General features: G+C 29.3%; 2 protein-coding genes across 2 annotated transcripts; one reads left to right on the forward strand and one right to left on the reverse strand.

The window, feature by feature from the left end:
• Positions 1 to 4,181: 4,181 nt before the first annotated feature.
• LOC110629620 (mitogen-activated protein kinase kinase kinase 18) lies at positions 4,182 to 5,544 on the forward strand. Its single transcript, XM_021776675.2, has one exon. It carries the CDS (start codon positions 4,303 to 4,305, stop codon positions 5,536 to 5,538), a length of 1,236 nt encoding a protein of 411 aa, XP_021632367.1. The 5' UTR covers positions 4,182 to 4,302; the 3' UTR covers positions 5,539 to 5,544.
• Positions 5,545 to 11,847: 6,303 nt separating this feature from the next.
• Positions 11,848 to 13,844, reverse strand: LOC110608127 (S-type anion channel SLAH1). The gene is made up of 2 exons (XM_043949523.1): positions 12,739 to 13,844; positions 11,848 to 12,306 (listed from the first exon to the last, which is right to left on the reverse strand). Exons 1-2 carry the CDS (start codon positions 13,561 to 13,563, stop codon positions 12,037 to 12,039), a joined length of 1,095 nt encoding a protein of 364 aa, XP_043805458.1. The 5' UTR covers positions 13,564 to 13,844; the 3' UTR covers positions 11,848 to 12,036.
• Positions 13,845 to 22,408: the final 8,564 nt, after the last annotated feature.

A 22,408-nucleotide genomic window follows, 5' to 3' on the forward strand; every position in this document is an offset into this window, starting at 1 on the left:
CGTGCCTGATAACAGTAATTTTATGCCGAAATTCGCTCTATCAAAACACGGTGAATCTTTATAATAAATCGAGTGTTAAAGAGTTTGAATTTCTCTTTTCTTGGGCCACATTTCCATTTATCATATTTTTATTTTGTAATTTTATTTTATAACGGTAATTCATAATTTATTTTTGAAAATGTTATGTAATATCAATAGTAAAATTCTTACCGTTTATAAGTAAATAATTTAGTTATTAGATTAATAAAATAATTATTATATTAAATTTATTGATAATCAATTATAAATTGATAAAATTCAATTTAAATTTAAAAAAATTAAATTATTATAAATTATCAAAATTAAAAAACTGAACTGTTATAAAAAAAAGAATTTGAAAAATTATTTTGTTATGCTTTTAACAATAAAACTATATTTAACATTAAAATAATAAAAATTAAATTATAAATTTATTAAATCCGGGAATTATATTATAAATTTGCGCAATAATTATCTGTACATATCAGAGTGTAGCTATCCACCATTATCCAGTTTCTGAATTAAAAAAACAAAATCTCCGAAAGAATAAAAATTTCTACACTCTCGTGAGTTGTTTTGGATTTGGCTTCGCTGGCTTTCGCTTCTCCTCCACCGGAGGCACGTACGGACGTGGCCGCTCTCTTGCCCCACAAACCTCTACATAATATAATATTAATATGTATAAAAAACGTGTTGTATTAGTTAGAAACGCATACGTGGAGGCTCATGTATGGTTGACAGTGGGACCCAACTTTCCCCGCTAAAGATGCGCGAAGGCTTATGTAAGATCACAGAGATTGATTAATTAATTAATTAAAGTAAAAAAGACAAAGAATGAAGAAGATGAAGAGGATGTAGTAATACACGTGAGTTGCTTGTAAGAGAAGAGTGTTGATGATGATTGGCTATCTTATAAGCCACGCATAAAATCATCCCCCTCTCACTCTCTCTTTCTCTTTTTTTAAATTCTGAGTTTACGACCGTTAGTTTACTTTTTGCCTAACTAACTCAACTAATTTTGACACTAAATCGGATTGGACACCCAATTTCTGTGAACTGCAAACTAATTCATCATACGTTAATTTATTAATTTATGATAAAAAAATATTAAAAATTCAAAATTACCCTTAAACAATATACATATATACTAAAAAAAATATTAAATTTTATTTTACAATTAAATTTATTTTTAAATTATCATTAAAATACTAAAAAAACCTATCACTTATTAAAATTTTATAATTTTATAATAAATTAAAAAAGAGAGGAGTTGAACCGTACAGTCGGTAACTCTATTATGCATTTACCAATCCAACCACAATTTGTACATTGAAATTAATTTTCACAACAATTTTATGGACACACTATTTCCACGACATTCTAATGCATTTAACATAAATAATATTAAATTATTTTTGAACAAAGTCTAATTTTATTGGGTAATTAAAATCATAATTATTTTTTAATTAGAATAATAATAAAAATTAAGTAATTTGTTAATAGTTGGTTGGATAATGGGGGCCTAGCCTAGCTAGCTGTTACTTAAAATTTTAATGCAAGAAAAACCCTCCTCCTGCCTAATCAGTGTGAACCGCTGGTTTTACTTTATAGATATTAGTTGCAACGTCTATTGCTCCTAATTTTTTAATTTTTTTTAAAAGTTGGGTTGCCGTTTTGCTGCCGATTTTTTTTTTTTTTTTGGAATTACGAAAAGTTAATGTAGCGTATATATGAAATCATAAATTACATGTGTAGCCAATTGGACAAAATGGCGTTAATTCTACTCTTCTTCATATCTAAAGCATGACTCCTTCAAGCAATCAAATCTCACACGTTAACATTCCCCCGCGCTTCTTTTTTCACTTCTCTTGTCAATTTCTCATTCATACTTAACATGATTCCCCTCTTTCCTTTTTTTTTTTTTTTTTTTTTTCTTACAAAAAAAAAATCCAATTTTTCAGTTTTTAGAGTTAAATAATTTAAGGGTATTTTTGTAATTTTAAATATAATTAATAAAAAATTAGACGAAAAAATTTTAATTTAATAGAGTTAAAATACATAAACTAAACTACTGAATTTTAATAATAAAGAAATATAAGCGTTAATTTTAATATGATTTAGGGATGTAAATGTAATTTTAATTTTTAATATTTTTTATTAATGTATTTAAGAATGTTTCTCAACAAAATCTCTAACAGTAATGTCAAACCTGCTTTAAGAAAATAATAAATTTTAACTCAATAAGGAATTATTCTAAAAAAATAAAATTTTAAATGTAAATCTCAATTGCAGTTAATTATAAAATAAAACGTAAAAATTTTATTTTATAAATAAATAATACTATTTTTTGTTAATTAATCCATTTTTTTAGGAATAATTAATTATACTTTGGGATGTTTAAAATAGGTTCCTTTCTTGTACTTGTGTCCATATACATAATGATTCCTTTGCTTCAAGGATATAAATACTTGACAAATTTTTGAATATTTCTACAAGTAATTATTAACTAAAGTTAATTTTATCCTAATTTTAAGTCATTGACTATATTCTATGTATACAGAAATCATGTCATTGCCATGCATATTATTGAAATTATATTAAAGAAGTCAGTATTAAAAATTAATATTTTTAAATAAAAAATAATTTAATAAAAATAAATGAGATTTCAAATTTAAATTATTTATTTATAAGATATTCACTCTCATCCATTAATTACCTTCAATACATAAAAAAATTTAACATATTTGCATGATTGAATTCACTAATTAAGATTAAATAATTTTTAATTTAAGTTTATTCATAATTGCTTAATCCTTAAATAAATATTTTTATTATATTGAGAAAGGAGAAGAAAATATTGATGGGTCTAAATGATATTTTTGGCTTTATCAATCATTTTAGTGTGTTTATTTAGTTTAATGATGAATGTTTATTTTATAATTTAGAAAATTATAAATTAAAAAATAATAAATTTTCATAGCTCTTTTTTAATAAATATTATAAATAATAAAAAAATTAAATTAAGTTTTCGTTAATTAAGTTTTAAATTAAAAATTGGAGTGGACCATGTCAAATTCATTTTGAATTAAACTGTTAATTTTTTTTAAGAATAATCTAAAATTTAAATTATTTGAATTTTTTACATGGACTAAAATTAAATTACAAAGTAAGTCGAAAGAATTCAAATTAAACTAGAGGATAAAGTCAAAATTTTCCATTTCTTATTCGCTGTATGTATATACAAAATAGGAAAAATTATAAAAAAGTAAAAAAAGAAATTTCCAAACTAAAAGAAAAATCTTCAAATTCAAATTATTTCAAAGAATTTGGAATGAAAAATCATGAATTCACATTATCCAACTAGATGGGTAAGTATTGCATTTAATAATATGAAACCACATTAATAAAGTTTGACTTAGTTTTTTTTATATACTTTTCGATATTAAAATTTATTAATTTCACTAATTTAATTTTATATTGAATATATTTATTAAAAAATTACTATTTTTTAATTTTTAAAAATATTTTATATTTAAAAGTCAAATATAATATTTAATAAATATGTTAAGAGTCGAAAATTAAAGTTGACTGATATCTATAGATGCAAAAACTTAACCAATGTTCATACACAAGAATTTGACTTTTGACAAATACCCAATTACCAAATCCATCACCTTGTACTTTTAAAAGACTTCAATTGTTTGTCACAAACAGACAATGGCATTATAATTTTATAAGATACCAAAATTCAACCTCTTTTTGGTGGTTCAACCCACCACCACCACCACCACAAACCCTAGCTCCACCTCCTACCCCCAACCATGAACCACCAAAATTTAATTTTCAAAATCCACTCGGCTACAAAACAAGGTATCCAAGTGGTATATTATCCAATTCTCTTTACTACTTCCCTTATCCCAATTTTGCCATCTCATTGAACCAAACCAACACAAAAAAATCCCATTTGCCCACCGCTCTCATAACTCCAAAATTTCACACGTGTCCACATACCCATTTGGCCACGTCATCTGTATTTAGGAGGCCGAAGCTGTCAATCCCACCAGTATTTTAACACGTTGTGCTGTCCTGTTAAAGGAATTGTCAAATAGAAAGAGAGAGAGAGACTCAACTACCCTAAAAAACTAACCTTTTAAAAAAAATCCTAACTTTTTAAATCTCCTCATATATAAACACTTGGAAGGCAGCTTACAACTTATAACCAACTCAACAAAGCATTTCTTTGTTCTTCTTTCTTCTTTCTCTTCTCTTTCAGCTTGCAATAATATGGACTGGACCAGAGGCCACACTATAGGCCGTGGCTCCACCGCCACCGTCTCCCTCGCGGTGTCTCTCCACTCCGGTGATGTTTTGGCTGTCAAATCTGCTGAACTTGACCAATCAAAGTTCTTGCAGAGAGAGCAAAAGATTCTTTCTTCTTTAGCTTCTCCTCATGTAGTTAGCTACAAAGGATATGACATTACTAGGGAGAACAACAAGGTTATGTACAATCTTTTCTTGGAGTACATTTCCGGCGGTACACTTACCGATGAAGTTCAGGCTCACGGTGGCAAAGTAGAAGAATCGGTGATCAGAAACTACACTTATGGAATTGTTCAAGGTCTAGATTATCTACATTCAAATGGCTGGGTTCATTGTGACATCAAAGGCAGGAACATCTTGATAGGGAAAAGTGGAGTCAAAATTGCGGATTTTGGTTGCGCCAAAAGGGTTGACGCGGTGGAAGCTGCGGCGCCAATTGGCGGCACACCCATGTTTATGGCACCGGAGGTGGCGCGTGGAGAGGAACAGGGGTTTGCTAGTGATATATGGGGTTTAGGGTGTACAATTATTGAAATGGCTAGTGGTGGTTCACCGTGGCGTAATGCGAGTGACCCAGTTTCTGTTATGTACCGGATTGGATTTTCCGATCACTTGCCAGAGTTCCCCAGTAGTCTATCGGCGCAAGCAAGAGATTTCTTGGATAAGTGTTTAAGAAGGGATCCAAAACAGAGGTGGACAACAAATCAGCTTCTGAGGCATCCATTTCTGGGAAAATCCAATTCTCATGCAAAACAAATTGAAGAATCTAAATCAAGTTCAAATTCTCCAACAAGCATTCTTGACAAAGGCTTTTGGAACTCACTGGATGAATCAGAAGCAGAAGCAGAGAATCTGGTCCAAAGAAGTGATGAAAGTTCAGGCAAGGAGAGGATCAGACGGCTGTCCTTGATTTCAGGTGGGCCCAGTTGGGACTGGGATGAGACGTGGATCCCCGTTAGAGGCAACTCAACTGAAGCTAAAGATGATGTGATTAGCTACAGTTCAGAGTACCAAGAAAGCTTCGGCGGCAGCGAGCAATCATTGGAGGACTTGTTAGATAGAAATATTAATGATAGGATTAGTGAGGAATTTTGTAAATATGGGAAAGATAGTTTTTTAATTAGCAGTAATTTAGAGTTTAATAGGCACGTAGACATATTGTTAAATCCTTACATTCCAAACTTATTTTTACAAGCATAACATTCATATCTCAATCTCTCTTTTTTTCCCCCTTTTTCTATCATCCATATTAAAAATTCAGAAAAAAAAAAGCAATCACTTTTAAAATTTAAAATTATTTTATACTTAAAGTTTGAATTTGAGAAATTGGTTAAGTGAAAATGGAAATTAATCTATTTTAAAAAATTTAAATTGTGGATAATTTTATTTTTTAAAAAAATAAAATCTTTGAAAGGAAAATTGACAGTTGGGAAGTCAGACCTGACGCATAAAGTATTTTTTGTAATGCAATTGTAATGACCTAATTTCGTACAATTTCTGGGTGAAGTTTTCATGCAACAAGAAAATTAATAAAAATAGACTTGAAGGAACTGACAATTTGGCGATTTTTGCGGTGCAAATGTGCACATTTGTGTATGGTTGTTTAATAATTTATGTAATAAGAGAGTCGTAGGCCTAGTGCAGGCCAATGGGTAGGCGAAATTTGGACCAAAACTCAGAAGGGGGGAGGAATTGGGCAGCTCCTCCCACCCAACATAGGGTGTCGGTTCCTTGTTGGTTGGGTTATGGTAGGTAAGTAAAATGGGATTTATTCCCCCGACATTACTGGGTGGCAATGTGGCCACTTCTTCCACCCATTTTGCTTGGTTTCTCTTTCCAGTAGGTAAAGCTGAGATCGTAATCTCATCCCCAATTATGCAATGAAAGTCACCACTCACAACTCACAGCTACAGCTTGTGTAGCTTTTAACTCATTATTTTTTGGGCAGCCACTGGTTAGTTGAGTGGCAAACTGCATTCAGACTTCCATGTGTAATCCCTGGTTGGACTCCTCATTTTTCCTTTCTCTTCAAATTTGTGGTGTAATCTATCTGTCTAATAATGAAAAATTCACCATTTTTTGGAATGTTTAATAGGAAATCCTGCAACTCCCATCTTGATTTTTCAATTCTTAATACTTTCTCCACCTCATAATTTTTATTCATCTTTTCTTTTTCAATTATTTCAAAATTATTATTAACTTTATTTCATAATTTTATCTATATTTTTTTTATTGTTTTAAAATCACCGTTAACTTTATTTTATACTAAAATAATATATAAATTAATTATTATAATTTTATTTAATTTTATCTTGTTTATAAGAAATCTTTCAAAAATTTTTTTAATATTTAATAAAATTTAATATATTTAAAAAGGTATAATTGAAAAGTTAATAAAAAATATATATATTTTAATATGTGTGAAAAAACTAAAGTGGATATTATTATTATTGGGTGAATTTTTTCTGCACTTAAATATATACAGCCAACATATAAAACTATATTTATATATTAAAACTATGGCAAATATCACTTATAAAAGTATATTGATGGTTTTTTATTGGGAAGAAATATAAATAAATCGAACTGAGTCGAATTTTGAAAAATTTAAATTTGATTTATTAAAATTTTTTCGAGTTTAAGTCCAACTCAAATTTTACTCATTTTGAACTCGAGTCAAGTATTAATAAATTCAAATTTGACTCAGTTTAAAAAACGAGTTTAGACAAATTAAATTAGATGAATTTAATTTTGAATAGTTTATAAATAGTTTAATTTATTTATATGTATAATAATTTAATTTAAAATTAAATAATTTTAATTATATATATATATATATATATATATATATATATATATATATATATATATATATATATATATATATATTAACTCACAACCTTATAAATAATGAGTTCTTAAATCTCAATAATTCAAATATCTACAAATTTTAAAAATATAATTAAATGACATAAAGTTAAATTTTAAAAAATTTAGTTTGGCTCATAAAAGTATATGTTGTATTTAAATTTATTTATTTTATAATATTACTTTCAGTATATTTATTGAGACTGTTCACAAATTTATTTACTAGTATGTTTATAAATTTGAAAATGAGCCAAGTTTATGAATTTTAACGAGCCGAGTTTATAAGGCTTAACAAGTTGAATATTATGAAATTTAAATTTAACTTATTTATTAAACGAACTTAAAAAATAAACTTGAATTTAGCTCATTTATAAATTGAGTCGAGTTTTATCGAATCTCGAATAATTATAAATAATTTAGTTTATTTATCCTCTGCTTAGCAGGAGATATTGATGCTTTGTTGTGGGTAAGAATTTTTCTATTATTACTATTGTTAGTTTAGAAAAATTACTATACAATCCGTTTATTTTAATTAGACTAACCATGTTAATTAATAAATTTTTTTAAATTTTAAAAATATTTTAATATATTTTTAAAAATTAAGAAATTAATTAATAAATTTTCTATTGGAATCAAATAATATATTTTTTTTAAAAAATTATTATTTAATAGTATAAAAAACTGATAAGTTAATTTTTAATTTTGAAAAATACATCACAATAATTTTAAAATTTTAAAGATTCTACTAATTATGAATTTACAGACTTAATATAATAATAAATGCATTTGAATAAGTAAATCCGAGAGTTTTCAGGTTTTATTCTTCCAATCTCAATTCCATTTTAAAAGAAAGATTCTACTAATTATTTCCTTTATTAATTTAGCAGTTAAATATTGATAAAAATTTAAAATCTATTCTCTAGTAGAAATTAGTTAATTTACAGTTTTATAAAATAAAAAGGTTAAAAAATAAATTTTTTTATATTATAAAAATTAAATAATATAAAATGTAATATTTAAAATTAAAAAAATGAATTAATAAATTTTTTAAAATTTTAAGAATATTGTAATATATTTTTTAAAACTAAAAAAATAAATGGGTTTTTCTTTTAGTTGGACACTTTTCCTTAAGTTTCTATAAGATTCATGGAAGGAAAGTTATCCTTAAGTTTCTATAAGATTCATGGAAGGAAAGTTATCTTTAAATGTAAGGAAGGGGAAAAAAAACAAAGGCAAGGGAAAGTTCGTAAGCTTTGATGGAAAGTTTTGGATAAACTATGGAGGCAAGCACTTGGTGACTAGCACAAGACTCTTAATTAATTACATTGAATATATGCAGCAAAGGTGATTTAGATAAGGATGAAGTTTGTGGGAAGTGCATAGAATGAAACTTCTGGGACTTTCCAATTGGTTTCTAGGAAGTAATGTTGATTGTTCCAGAAACATTGAAAAATTCTCAATACTAGAAAGTCCACTCTTGGATATTCTATTCTACAAGCCATCTTTAGAATTTCCTTCTTCCACAAGTTTCTATTAGACTTTTTTTATAAGTTTGTTCATATTCTAGGATAAATTTTTTAAAAATCTATTAGTAAATTTGTCTATAAATTTAATTATGTTGCTACATTTATTAGTAAATTAAAATATATTATTAATAAAATATATAATCCTTTAATTTAAATTTTATATTAAAATTAAATATATTTTATATTTAATATAAGTAATATTAAATATAATATAAATAAATTTATATTATATAAAATATCACATATAAATAATATATATTAAAATATTTCATAATTTTTATTATTATTTTTAATTATTCCAAAATTATTATCTATTTTTTTACATTATAATCATATTTTCAACAAACTTTTCAAAATATTTTTTCACATTTAATAAAGTTTAATATATTAAAATAAATATAATTAAAAAATTATTTTTGTTAATATATGTGAAATATTAAAATAAATAAAAATTATAGAATAGAGAGAGTATTATATTTTTTAAATTGTAAAGTTTTATTTTTTTTCATATTTTAAGTTTTTATTAATAATCTATAATTTTATATAAAAATAAAAATAGGAAATAAATAATAGCATTAATAAAAATGATATTATTATAATAAAAAATATGTATTTAAGGATTATTAGTCAAATAGAATTTTAAAGGGCTATATTATAAATTTATCATTAATTTTTTTAAATTTGATTAGTTCTCTTGCAATAAAGTTAATTTTACTATCAAAATTTAAAATGTTACATATAAATATAAATTATAGTAAATATTTAATTTTTTTAATAGACTAAAAATATTATATATAGGAAAAGATTTTTAAATTTTATTTACAATAATTTTAAATTATTGTTTAACTGTTACTTTAGTAATAATTTGAAATCTCTCCCTAGTCTTAGTAATCGGCTTTAGCTCAAATACTTCAAAATTGAAAGCTCTCGAATTCAAATCTTAATTAGAGTCAATCTAATCATAGAGAATCGAAACAAAACCATCCCTTACTAATCAACAGTACCTAACCTACTCTTAACCAAACCATTCCCAGAGCCCATTGGGATTGTTTGAGATTTTCTACACGCCGAATTCCTTAAACCAACCCATGCACCGTCCACGCAAGGGCTAGAACTTTGAGGCCTATGGCCTCCATCTTATACCAACAACTCTTTTTGAAAATAAGATCCTAACTTCTGCCAACTTGGGCCCCCTCGTTGCCTGCAACTGCCTAACAACCCAAACCCAACCAAATACCTCTTTATTAGACTTAATGGTCGTTCAACGAACACTCCAAATCAACCCAAACATGAGGAAAATTCAGGCAGCCTGCAGATAAGAGGGATAGACTAGAAGGAATAAGAAGAGAGTTTCATTTTGATTCATCAGTTCATGTTGGATCTCTAATCATTTTATCAATGCAAAGGGGAATATTTCAACCAAATTTGCTGGTTCACATGTGTGTATAGAGCTGCTATAGACCAAACTTGTAATCTGAAGAAAATTTAGAATACATGGATTCTAATTCATGTGTTATATAATTAATTTATTAATTACAATAAAAAATTCAACATCGTTAGATTTATATTTATAGGTATAGTAAAAATAATATTCGACTATTATGATATCCTGTGTTATACAAGTTTTCTAATTCTCAAATTTTAATATTAATATGTTATATTCTTGTACTTTTAATGAATTTAATAGGAGTTTACCGACGGGAATCATTCATTACTGCCGTAAACCTTACAAAATATTATTTTGAATTGTAATACGATACTTTAAAATCGAGTCATAATTTATTGTAAAAAAATATATTCGATATTTATTCCTAATCAATATATATAAAAGACTCGAATATAAATTTATTAAACGAGTGATAATTCTTTTAGCAATTGAACCAAATCAGAAAAAAAGTATGTTAGATATATTCTTTTGCTTTAATTAGGTGAACTTCAACTTCTATGAGAATTGCATAAGTTCCAAGCTTACAATGCATGTGTATTGTGAAGTAAAATTAAAGGGAATCACTGAGATAACCAAGCAAGGAGCACTATTTTTATTCTTGAAGATCAAATCTAGACCATTAAAATTGTTAGTCGTACTCTACCATGTTGATTCCCCAACATGATCGGTTGTAGTTAATTGAAACTATAAAATCACTTTTCCAGCTTTTTACGTCATTAAGTACTTCACCTCATTTACTCTCCAATTTCATATGTGATCAACTTGTTCAACAAAACTTCAGCCAAATTCTTTATAATTTAAAATTAAATTTTTTTTTATTGAAAATATAATAAAATTTATATATTAATCTGAAATTAAAATATTTTATTAATTAAACATACAAATCAATTTATATATTCATATGCGTGCAAAATTTTTTAATTTACTCCTTAATCAAATACCTATTCAAAGCGGCTAATATTGATTCATTCCTTTTTTTTACTATTAATTATTTAATCTTTAAAATTTTATAATATAAATCGAATTGAATTTTATTTTTTAATTATGTAAAAAAATTTATTTTTCAAAATCATCATTTCACTATTTAAGAAGAAAGAGAGAAATAAAATTTATTTTTGTTTTTCCATATCTCCCCATTTTTTCTCTGAAAATTATTAAATATATTTATTTTATGTATAATAAATTTATTATATTTATAGATTACAATAAATTTTATAAAAAATTATTATTTAATTTTTATATTATGAGAAAACTCATTAGTTGGTATATTAATTTTAAAAAATATATTAAAATATTAGTGATATTTTAAAAATATATTAAGTAGTCTCTCCATTAATTTTAGTTGTTAATTATTTTATTATTTAATCTTTGTAATTTTAAAAAAAATAATTTTTTATATTTTAAAAAATTATTAATAGATTTTTTAAGGTATTATGGATGTTTTAATAATATATTTTTTAAAATATAGAAACTAATAAATAAATTTTTTCCATAACATAAAATTTAAATAATAAATTTTTCTAAATTTTATGTGAATATCATCGTTAGTCAGAATTTATCTATTGCATATATCATAGTTGCATGGAATAAATTCTCTTTTCCTTTTTGTTCAATGGAGATTAAAAGGAAAAAAAAAAAAAAGAAGGCTAAATATGAGATAAACTTGGCTGAATGGTGGTTTTTGCCCCAACATATTTATCTTGCCTGAATTATATCATGGATCCAAATCACAAATACAAATATCTCTACCTATATATTTGTAACACTAGTCATATTTTTCCTTGCTGAAATTTTTTTTTTTAGTATCACTTTTACAATTGGAGATTTGAAATTATAAACCTCAATCAATCATGTGGCCTAAGGATTGTTACTGCTAGGACTTGAAACTGCAGGATCATTGGGTAGAAAAAGCTTGTCAGTATTCAGAGCAGTGAACACCACCAAACCAAGAGTTACCAGAACTGAGAGAGAAGATAACACCAGCATTACGCCATGTGCAATGGTATTATTCACCTCTTGTGCATAATCTGCTGAAGCCAATGCCAGAATTGTCATTGGGAAAGAGTATGCCCACCATGCCACGTTGAACTTTCTTGTGGATTTCTTGAATAGGGTTGGCCTTGAAATCTGCTTTCACATAAAAAACAAAAAAAAGCAAATTAGAAGCCAATACTAGACTTCAAATATGTCCGTAAAGTTAAGATATCTCTACGATAAATTATTCAGTGCGCCGGTGCATGTGCTCCGTTGCACAGTAAGAAAAAATTTAAAATTGCTTTTTAAAAAAATTAATATTTAATTCTGTATAACAAAAAATTATTAATTAATTTTTTAATTTTAAATGTACCGACTAATTCTTCCTTAGCCGTTCATAGTAAAAAAAAAAAGTTTAAAATGACTCCCACTTGCTGGGGAAGCACATGTTGCAAGATCTTTATGTCCCTACTTGAGTTCTTATTTGAAGACCAATTACATATCAACATCATCAGCTATAACAAATCAAATTTAATTTTACTTCTTGAGCCTAAAAGAAACCCTAGCAAATGCATTATACATTACCAGGGATAAGAAGAGGAAAAGAGAGAGAAAGAAGAGCATCTTTGCCAAGTTATCAAAGCATCCAGAAATGGAGTCCCAAGCCAAACTCGCCATGCTTGGAGCAGCAATGAACAAGAAGAAAACTGGGCTTAACATCGTTGGCAGGCAATTTCCCACGTTTAATCTTTGATATAAGGTGACAAATAGCACAAGATAATGTGCCATGCCTAATGAAAACATGCAAATACAAGTCTCTTTCCACCCCATTTGAGCTGCCGCCCTGGCTCCCACCAGGTTCCCTATCACCGACAGTTGACTCGTCGGATTCGCGGCGGTTGACAAAGACCTCTTTCCTTTGGTAAACCACTGGCCATAGATTTTAACATCAAGAACCACCATTGGAATCACAAAAACCCACCAAAGGACAAGATAATACATAGTCTTTGGGGTGAAAAATGGAGATGATTGAAGCAAAAGAAGCCAAGAAATCCAAGGAGCAAAGAGATAATTTACTCCTACATGGTGGAGGAATTCAAGCTTCACCATCTCAAAGTGAACTAAACATCTAAGTATGTAAAGAAGAGAAAGTGAGGTTACTGTGAAAAGAGCAATTGACCAAATAAGAAGAAAAGCTGTGGAGGGTAGCATTTGAAACACACGACGAAGAGCATGTGCATCTTCTATTGATTGATCTCCGAGGATCTTCCACAGCAGGGCTTGGCTGCAAAGGGACAGGCTTATTCTAAAATATCCAGCATGAAAACTTGCCAAGATTGAAATAATGGAGTCTTTAATGATCTTGAGAGGGCTACAGTGTTGAGGTGGTGGTGGAAACAATGCCTCCATGGTTGAGGAAGCCGAGGGAATGCAGGGTTCTCCATGGGCATGTTGATAGAATTTTTATATAGAAGAAGAGATGCAAAGTGAAGTGATTGATAATGACCAGTTGAAAAGAATGTTATGTGTGGTTAGCGAGCTGAAGAAGAAGATATGTGGCGGCTGACTCGGGTAGCCTTTGTGGACTATGTGTTGTTGATTTTATGAGTTGTTTTCATTTCTTTACAGCTAGATCCCATGCGTGTAAATACATTTTATTTATTTTGATAGTAGGAAAAAAGTGTGAATTTTTATAAATGGGTCAAAATAATTACCCACCTTTGAATAATATGAAGGTACTGACGAGGAGTCAAATCGATTTGAGAGGAAAAAAAGTACAGGTTTATTGGTCAACAATGCTCAGGACTCGCCCAGAAGCTACATGGAGACCGCCTGAGACGAACACAAAAACTCATAGAATTGCTTTTGGCGGTGGCTTTTTGAGAAATGAAGCCGGTGGACTGGTGGGGCCGCGATGACCCTCAATCACCAGTTTCATTTAACCTGCTTTTATTTGAAAACTAAAATTTTTAGGAGAGCGATCTCCGACAGCTTTTCTGTTACTAACAGTTAATGGGAGTTAACGAATAAAATTATTTATAAATTATTTAAAATTTAATTTAATAAAAATTTAATTAGTCTTTATTCGTTTTCTAAATGAAATGAATTCGAATTTACTTTTTAAACTTGTTTAATAAATGAGTTAAGTTTGAACTTAGCAATATTTGACTAGTTTAATTTCGCGAACTGACTCGTGAACAAACTCGTGAACAGACTTGTGAATAGACTCGTGAACAAGTTTATTTGCTAACACTAATCCCATATCGAAAGTTGAAGGAATATAGATAATCATAACTTCTATATAAAGGACAATCCTTCAACATTTTTTTCATTAATTTTAAGTTCGAGAGATTTCAATTAAATAAAAAAAGTTTAATTTAAAAATCTTTTAATAACCTTATAATTTAAATAAATTTAAATTATATTAAATTTATTTATAATGTAATCGAGCTCAAATTCAAATTTAAATGAGTTTAAATTTGAGTTTTTTTGAATGGAGTTTGAATTGGCTCATTAATGTGATAAGCGAGTTTCGAGCTCGAGTTTAATATTTATTTTATGAATCGAGTTTGAGCTTATAAATAAAGTTCGAGTCGAGTTCGAGTTCGAACTCGAGATTTTAAATTTATTTTCTAATCGATCCTGAACTTATCAAAACTCGGTTCAGTTCGATTCGATTACGACCCTACTTATGCTAATTTTTATTGCAAGTCCGATTGATTATACAAAAGATTAGTTTTTTTTTTTTAAATTGATCTTAATGTGCTGAAACTATATAAATACACACATGTTTTAAATATTTGATATGCAATTAAATCATTAATAGTGTGCTATTATAAAAAAATTTAAAATAAATATATCAAAATTATAATTATAAGTCAATATAGAAAACCGATACATTTAATCACAGCAATACTTCTATTTACACGGCTGTAGTGTAACATAACGATTTATGTATTTTTTATAATAGATAATTTTGTTATTAATTCATAAAAATTACGTTACTAATATTTATAGTAATAAATTAGCAATGGATTAACACATGTTCCTATGAACTTGTTATTAATTCAATAGTATCATTCGTTATTAATTTAATAAAAAATTATAAAAATTAAATTCGTTATTAAATTTAGCATATACTGCAATCTGATTTAATAAAAAAATTAAAAATTTAATCTGTTATTAATTTAAAAAACATATAAAAAATTTATTCAATTATTGATTTTATTATTGTATTTTATGCTAAAATATTATTTTTTAGTATTTTAAATTATATTAATTTTATAAGAAAAATTATTTTAAAATTAAATGAGGAAAATTTAAAAAAAGTTTAAAAATGTGAAAAAAGAGAAAATGAGGAAAAAAATAAAATGAAAGAAAATTATGATAGAAAAATGTAGAGAAAATGAGGAAAATGTGAAGTTAAAGAAAAGGAGAAAATAGGAAGATAAAATGAGATAAAAAGAAAGAAAATAAGAGAAACATGAAGATAAAATGATGAAAAAGAGAAGAGAAAATGAAAGAAGATAGAAGAAAATGAAAGAAAAAAAATGTAAAGAAAAGAAAGCAAAAGGAAGGAAAATGATAGAAATGAAAGAAAAAATACGAGAAAATGGAAGAAATGGAGAGAGACGAAAAGAAAAATGAAAAAAAATTAGTTTAAATAAAATTTTGATTTGTTCTATAACATTATTAATTTAATTCATTCATTCATATAAGTTTTTATCCGTTTCACATAATTTTTTTAATTTAAAATGTTTCTAATACTAATTATAATAGTTTAATTAAAATTAAATTAAATAATTTTTAAATTTAACTTTTTTACTAAATTTAAAATAATTAATCTATATTATGTAGTTTTTTTTTTCTACCTATTACATACTCTTTAATCAATTCATAGCCCACGATGTGGGTCTTTTGACCTATATTGAAATGGAAATGGCCTCCCAGCTGTTATCTTTGACTTTACTTGGTTGTGCTTGTACTCCATTAATGCTTCTCATTAGTATGAGCAGACCTACTTTCAGGCAAATCCATGGACTTGCCAAAGATGATTTTTATCTGGGTCACGTTGTTGAAGGGTTGGTATCCATCAAGCCCTTGAGTTCCTGTGATATTCGCTTTGGCCTCCTCTAAATTGGGGTAGGTGGGTAGATTTGGAGTTGTTTTTTATATTGACATTTAATGAATTATTTGACATTATTATTAAAATTACCGTTGAGAAAAATATTTTTTAAAAAAAATTATTAAAATTATTTTTAATATAATTTAATTATAAAAATACCAAATAATAAAACCATTTTTTCTAAATTATTTTTTTCAATAATATCTAAAATAGTATTTTTTTTCGATATTTTTCTAAAAAAACACCAGTCCCACCTTATTAGTTCTTTCTATTTATTGCGTTAATTTTTTTTTTCCATTGTATTATCATAATCTTTTGAACACTTTTACTCAAAGTTAAAATTATTTTATTTTCTATTATGAATTTTTATAATTCTTCTTCTTACTATTATTATTATTATTATTTTTTAATTTCATTTTATATAAGTTACTTAAGAAATTAATTTGATGATTAGTGCGTTGTGACTCAATAATCCTATTTGGCAGAAATTTATTACTGTGACATAGTATGTAATAATTATATTTTCACATATCACTATTTCATGTTTATATCAAATAATAATTTTAAAAATTAATAAATATATTATTATATATCATTGTTAACTTACATAAATAATTACACAATGAAAAGTAACTATTAATTAAAGTTATTCTTGATTTCATATACTCATTTACATTATCATAATTTATTGTAATTATATGAAAATCATTAGTAAGTAAACATTATAAAATCAATAATAACAAATTTATTGAGTTTTATTATTGATACTATACAATAATCACTTAAAATAAATTATGTATTATAACCATAAAATAGAGTTACGTGACAAAAATATGATAAGTTAGTGTTCGATCCCACTCGAGAAAAAAAAGATTCGGACATCGTTACACACGATTTTTCACCAAGACTCACCCTCCTCTAAATAGGTCGAGTCTTGGTATAAAGTTAATATTAACAGACACAAGTCAGCATACTCTTATTACGCTTATAATCGTAGGATCACCGACCGATTAGCTGGCGAAATCCCTTATCATATAGTCGGCCACATCTTTACCGGATTTTCAGAAAACATTATATTAACTCTATCTTCGTACAGTATAAAAGCTAATGATTACAGAGAAAAATGTATGCAATTCTCTTACACAACTACTCTCAAGTTCTACATTCACCTTGTTCTTCAGTTTACTGACTTGAGCATTAAAGTGGCTGCTGAAGGCACCAACCACCTCACGTTCTCTGTCTTGCAGGTTTAGCCAATTACAACACAACTTTATTTTTCGGTTGCATCATTTTATTCCACTGCTGGAAGATTTATTGAGTTCTTTCTATTCATTTGGATTAAAACCGGTCTTTTATTCGTTTTCTTTGGAAAAAAATATCTTTCTTCTCTCTTTAGAAATATCTAGGATCATACGTGTCATTGCAGGAAGACCTGATGTTGGCAAAGAGAAAAATAAACGCATAGTAGAAGACGTCCTGTCAGTTGAACAAAAGCCATGAGCCAAATAGGAAGTAAGGTTCGGACCTGCAGACAAAGTGATAGGATTATTTTAAAATGACCCACTAGTCATCAAGATCCTTCTAAACAAGTATAAAGTAAGGCGAGTATTGGTGGATACAGGTAGCTCCATTAATTTTCTCATTTTAAATGTTTTTAACAAGTTAGGTTTGGATAAAAATAGCATTGTGAAGGTTTTTATCTATTAGTAGGATTAGGAGATAAGATCGTGGCAGTACTGGACACCATCAACCTCTCCTAGTGCTGGGTGACTAGAAACATAAGCAAGAGTTGTATACAGAGTTCACGGTGGTAGATATCCCACTTGCATACAATGTGATATTTGGTCATCCAGTTCTAAACTGTCATGGTATAGTTATTAATATGGGTGTTATGTGTCTTAAATTACCAGCTCCAAGGGGGTTAACTGTGTCCGACCAAAGAATGTTACAGACACCTCATAAAAAGTCTCGAAAAAGCAACAATGCCCATCGACTTGCTAGAAAAACTGGATTCTCACATAAAGTTAGAGCCAGCAGACTCAGTAGAAGAGGTCCAGTTAGCTAAGGATCAAAAGGTACAGTTCGGTACTGCATTAACTAGTGAAACAAAGAACTGTTTAATAGAGTTGTTAAAATGTTGAGTGACCATTTTTGCTTGGTCTCCAAAAGATGTAAGAAGGGTGGACCCGACTCTTATCACTCATAAGCTGTCTATCGACAAAATGGTTAAACTGATCCAACAAAAAAAGAAGAAGGTTAGCACCGTAGAGATAGCAGGTAATCAAATAAGAGGTTAACAAGCTTTAAGTACATTATTAATAAAGGAGCTCTAGTATCCTATATGGCTCGCTGACTCACGGTTGTCGAAACCGGTCAAAAATAACCTTTCTGGTTATCAACAATCTTACAATTGTAGATAGTGGTGAAAGGATCATATCCACAAAGAATTGATACTCACCTATTTTCCTTTTCAAGACCAAGTAATTAAGCTGAAAGCAAATAAACTAAGAGAGAAATAAACTGAAAGCAAAATAAAAGCAGACTGCAATTAAAGTAAAAAGGGAGTTTTGGGATTGTTTCAGTTGAACTAATAATGAAAGAAAAATAATAAGGAAAAGCTAATAATAAAAATAAAGACAAATCAATAATGATAAAGCTCTAGTTGAAGAATTGGATCCACTTTAGTTGTTGGGATTGATCATTGACACTTAGTTTCCCTTAGTTGATTCAATAGATTAGTTATGGAGATGGAGGACGCCTCTCAACACCATTATCTCTCCTTAGGAACAAATCAATTAGGGAACGTCCTCTAATTAATCACTAATCAACAAGTTGCCAAGGAATGTCCTTGGGCCTCAGGCAACAAACAACTGTCAATTGCATTAAGAAATAGAGAGATCCAATCCTAGCTACCCAAACGCTTGAGATGTTGCTAGATCATACAATTTCCTTAGTTTTTACACCAAGTGTTCTTATGTTTGAACAATTCAAGCAATTACGGACTTAAATCATCCAAACTAATATATTATTACTTTGCAATCAAGAATCAACATAGATCTAAACAACAAAGCAATATTGAAATCAAGCATGAAATTGCATAAATATTGAATAAACCAAAGATAACAACTTATGTTCAGATCTCACAATCCATAAAATAACCAAAGTTTCAACCAAAATTCAACTAGAATAAAAGGTTTTAGCCTCTCATGGCTGAAACAAAAACTAAAAATAAAAAGAAAAGAAGAAGATGAAAAACCGAATGGTGGAGAAGCTTGAAGAGGCGCGCGGCTGCCCTTCTTGGCCGAATGGGAGTGGAGGTCCTTATGAGGCTATGCGGCAGCCTTTGAGATGAATTTATAGAGTTCTTGTGATGCCCTAGCTGCTGCCCAAGTTGATGCCACATGCTGCCCAAGGTGCTGCCCCATATCTTGCACATTAATGAGGTGGAGCCTCACTTTGAATTTTGAATTTTGAATGTGCAAGACTTGGTGGGCAAGTATGTCTTCTTTGGCTTCTTTAACAAGCTGAATTTGAATTTTAAAATCTGAATGTGCATCTTGAAGATTTGGCTTCTTGAATAAGGAAAGGAATTCTTGAAGATCTTGAATTTCAAACTGCTCTGTTGACTGCACTTTCCTTATTTAGCACTTTCCTTAATGAGCTAAATCTTGAATTTGAATTTTGAATTCTCTTAAGGATTTAAAATTTGAATTTCAAATTGCTTTCCTTATTTGGCTCCTTTCAGTTGCACTTTGGCATGCTTGCTCTCCTTTGCTCCAATTAAGGCAGGGGCATTTTCTCCAAATTGTCTCTTTACACCATTTTCTGCAGAATATGATCAAAAGCACTAAATTAGGCAGAAAATATGTAAATTAACATCAATAACATCATAATAAAATGGACTAAATTATGCTCTATCAAATACCCCCACATGTAGCCTTTTGCTTGTCCTCAAGCAAATAAACATAGTCAAACAAGCTCTCTTTGCTACTTGATCCTTATTACCACTTAAGCTCAAACTCTAGACCCCTATTTTGAAGCATTGCAGTGAAGAATATATGCATCAAGGTTACTCACCTTCTTTCCTTATTTCCCTTTACCTACCATGGCTAGGATTTGTTTTCCTCAAGAAAGAGATTACACATGTACATATTCTTTGTTCAATTAAGACTTTTTCTAGCTTTCAGAGTGATTTGCCCTTACCTTGAAGTACTGTATTCAGCCTTTTGCACTTAAGTTTTGCTTGAAAAGGTCACCAACCTATTGATGTGAAAGTATATATTTTCAGTTGGTCACCTGTCCAAGTGGCTACTAGCTCTATTCATAGTCTTTCAACCATTGAAACAATTTTCAATTTGTGCTCATGAAGTCTAAGCCTTGGCCGAATCTCATTATCTCAAAGAATCGGGCAAATCAACACCAATTGCTAAAATAAGTCATGTTAAGTTCATTCACACATCTTTCAATTCATTCTCTCTAATGAGCAATATATATTTTTTATCATGGCAAGCTCAAAGATTCAATTCAAAAGGCAATTCCCAAACATGAACACAATTCACTGAAATTGATTCAATATAAGTTTAAAGAGTCATCACATCAATGGGGTTATGGAAAGAAAGCTCATCCAACATAGTCTATCAGTTTGAGTGAAGCAAATCGGAACACAAAAAGGAAGAAGACTGTGGTTGTGAGTGTTATTGAAAGCAAAAACGAAAAATTGAAAAAATCGCATTGAAAATGAAAACAAAAATTCAAACTGAAAATCAAAGCAAAAATAAATAAAAATAAAGATTCAGAAATATGCACCCCCACACCTAAATCATGCATTGTCCTCAATGTATTGAAAAAATTAAAATGCAAAAGAAACTGAGTACTTCCCTGGGTGTGGTGTGCATGGTGCGATCCACTTGATCAAGGCTCAAGTAATTGGAGAAGGGAAAAAGGTCCCAACTGAATTGAGTGAAAAGTGTAGCACTCCTTTTGATATGGTCATAACCCATCCTATTTTTTCCATGTACTCATGAAGTAACATGATTAGTTTCTCCTCTTTCAGATGAGGTGTGCCTCTAGCTCTTATGTTTGCATTTTTTAGCACTTCCAACTTCAATTCATATTTCTCCATGGATAGCTGCAATTTGGTACTGAATTCAGGCAAAATAAATTCTACTTTATTCGGAGGTTCGGGCAAGTATTTATCCGCATGCTCCTTTGGTTTAAGTGCTTGGGCTACCATTTGTTCCTTGTGCGCATGGGCTGTTTGCATTGGATGAATGGCAGAATTAGTTTCAGTTGCCTCCTTCTGCGCAAGATTGGTATGCAGTGGAAGGCTGGAAGGAGTTTCATGCGATGGAAGCTGAATAGGTGCGACTGGAAGTGTTGCAGGACTGTCCTGCGCAAGGCCTGTCTGAAATGGGAGAATGGTGGGATCATCCTTGTAATACCCGGCTAGACTCCGGTATCAGAATTCCTACCGCCCGGTGGAATCTCGGATGTCGGAAGCCTCTAGTAGGGTAGAATCATGTTTTCATAAAATGTTTTAAGGTATTTCATGGTTTTAAGTAAAATGGAAATGAGTTTTTACATAAAAACAACCTTGGAGGAAAACCCAGGTTCGGCCGCCGAACCTCAAGTTTGGCCGCCGAACATGCATGCCTTCGGGAGCGCCTTTAGGCCCCCGAAAGCATAAATGAGGAAGTCCAGGTTCGGCCGCCGAACCTCAAGTTCGGCCGCCGAACCTCAAGTTCGGCCGCCGAACATGGCATGCATGCGAAGGCACATTCGGCCCCCGAACGTGGCCTGGCCAGCCACTATAAAAGGGTCCCTTAGCCGAAAACGGGCGAGCTTTTCCCCATTTTCGGCCAAGGTGAGCTTTCCGCCGCCCCTCACCGATCTTTGATATTTTTCCTCTAGATCTTTCAAGTTTTTCACTTGTTTTAACTTCGTTTTGAAGATTTGAGCTTTTGAGCAAAGTTTTGGAGCTTTGAGGTCCAAGAACTCAAATCTCTCCCAACTCCAAGTTTGGTCGCCTCTACTCTCGATCTTCAAGAGGTAAGAGTCGATCTCTAGCTTATATTATGTTTTAAGTAAGTTTTATGAAGTTCATGGGGATAGAATGCATGATTAGGTCAT

The sequence above is a fragment of the Manihot esculenta genome, chromosome 13, assembly GCF_001659605.2.
Source record: "Manihot esculenta cultivar AM560-2 chromosome 13, M.esculenta_v8, whole genome shotgun sequence".
Taxonomy (NCBI): domain Eukaryota; kingdom Viridiplantae; phylum Streptophyta; class Magnoliopsida; order Malpighiales; family Euphorbiaceae; genus Manihot; species Manihot esculenta.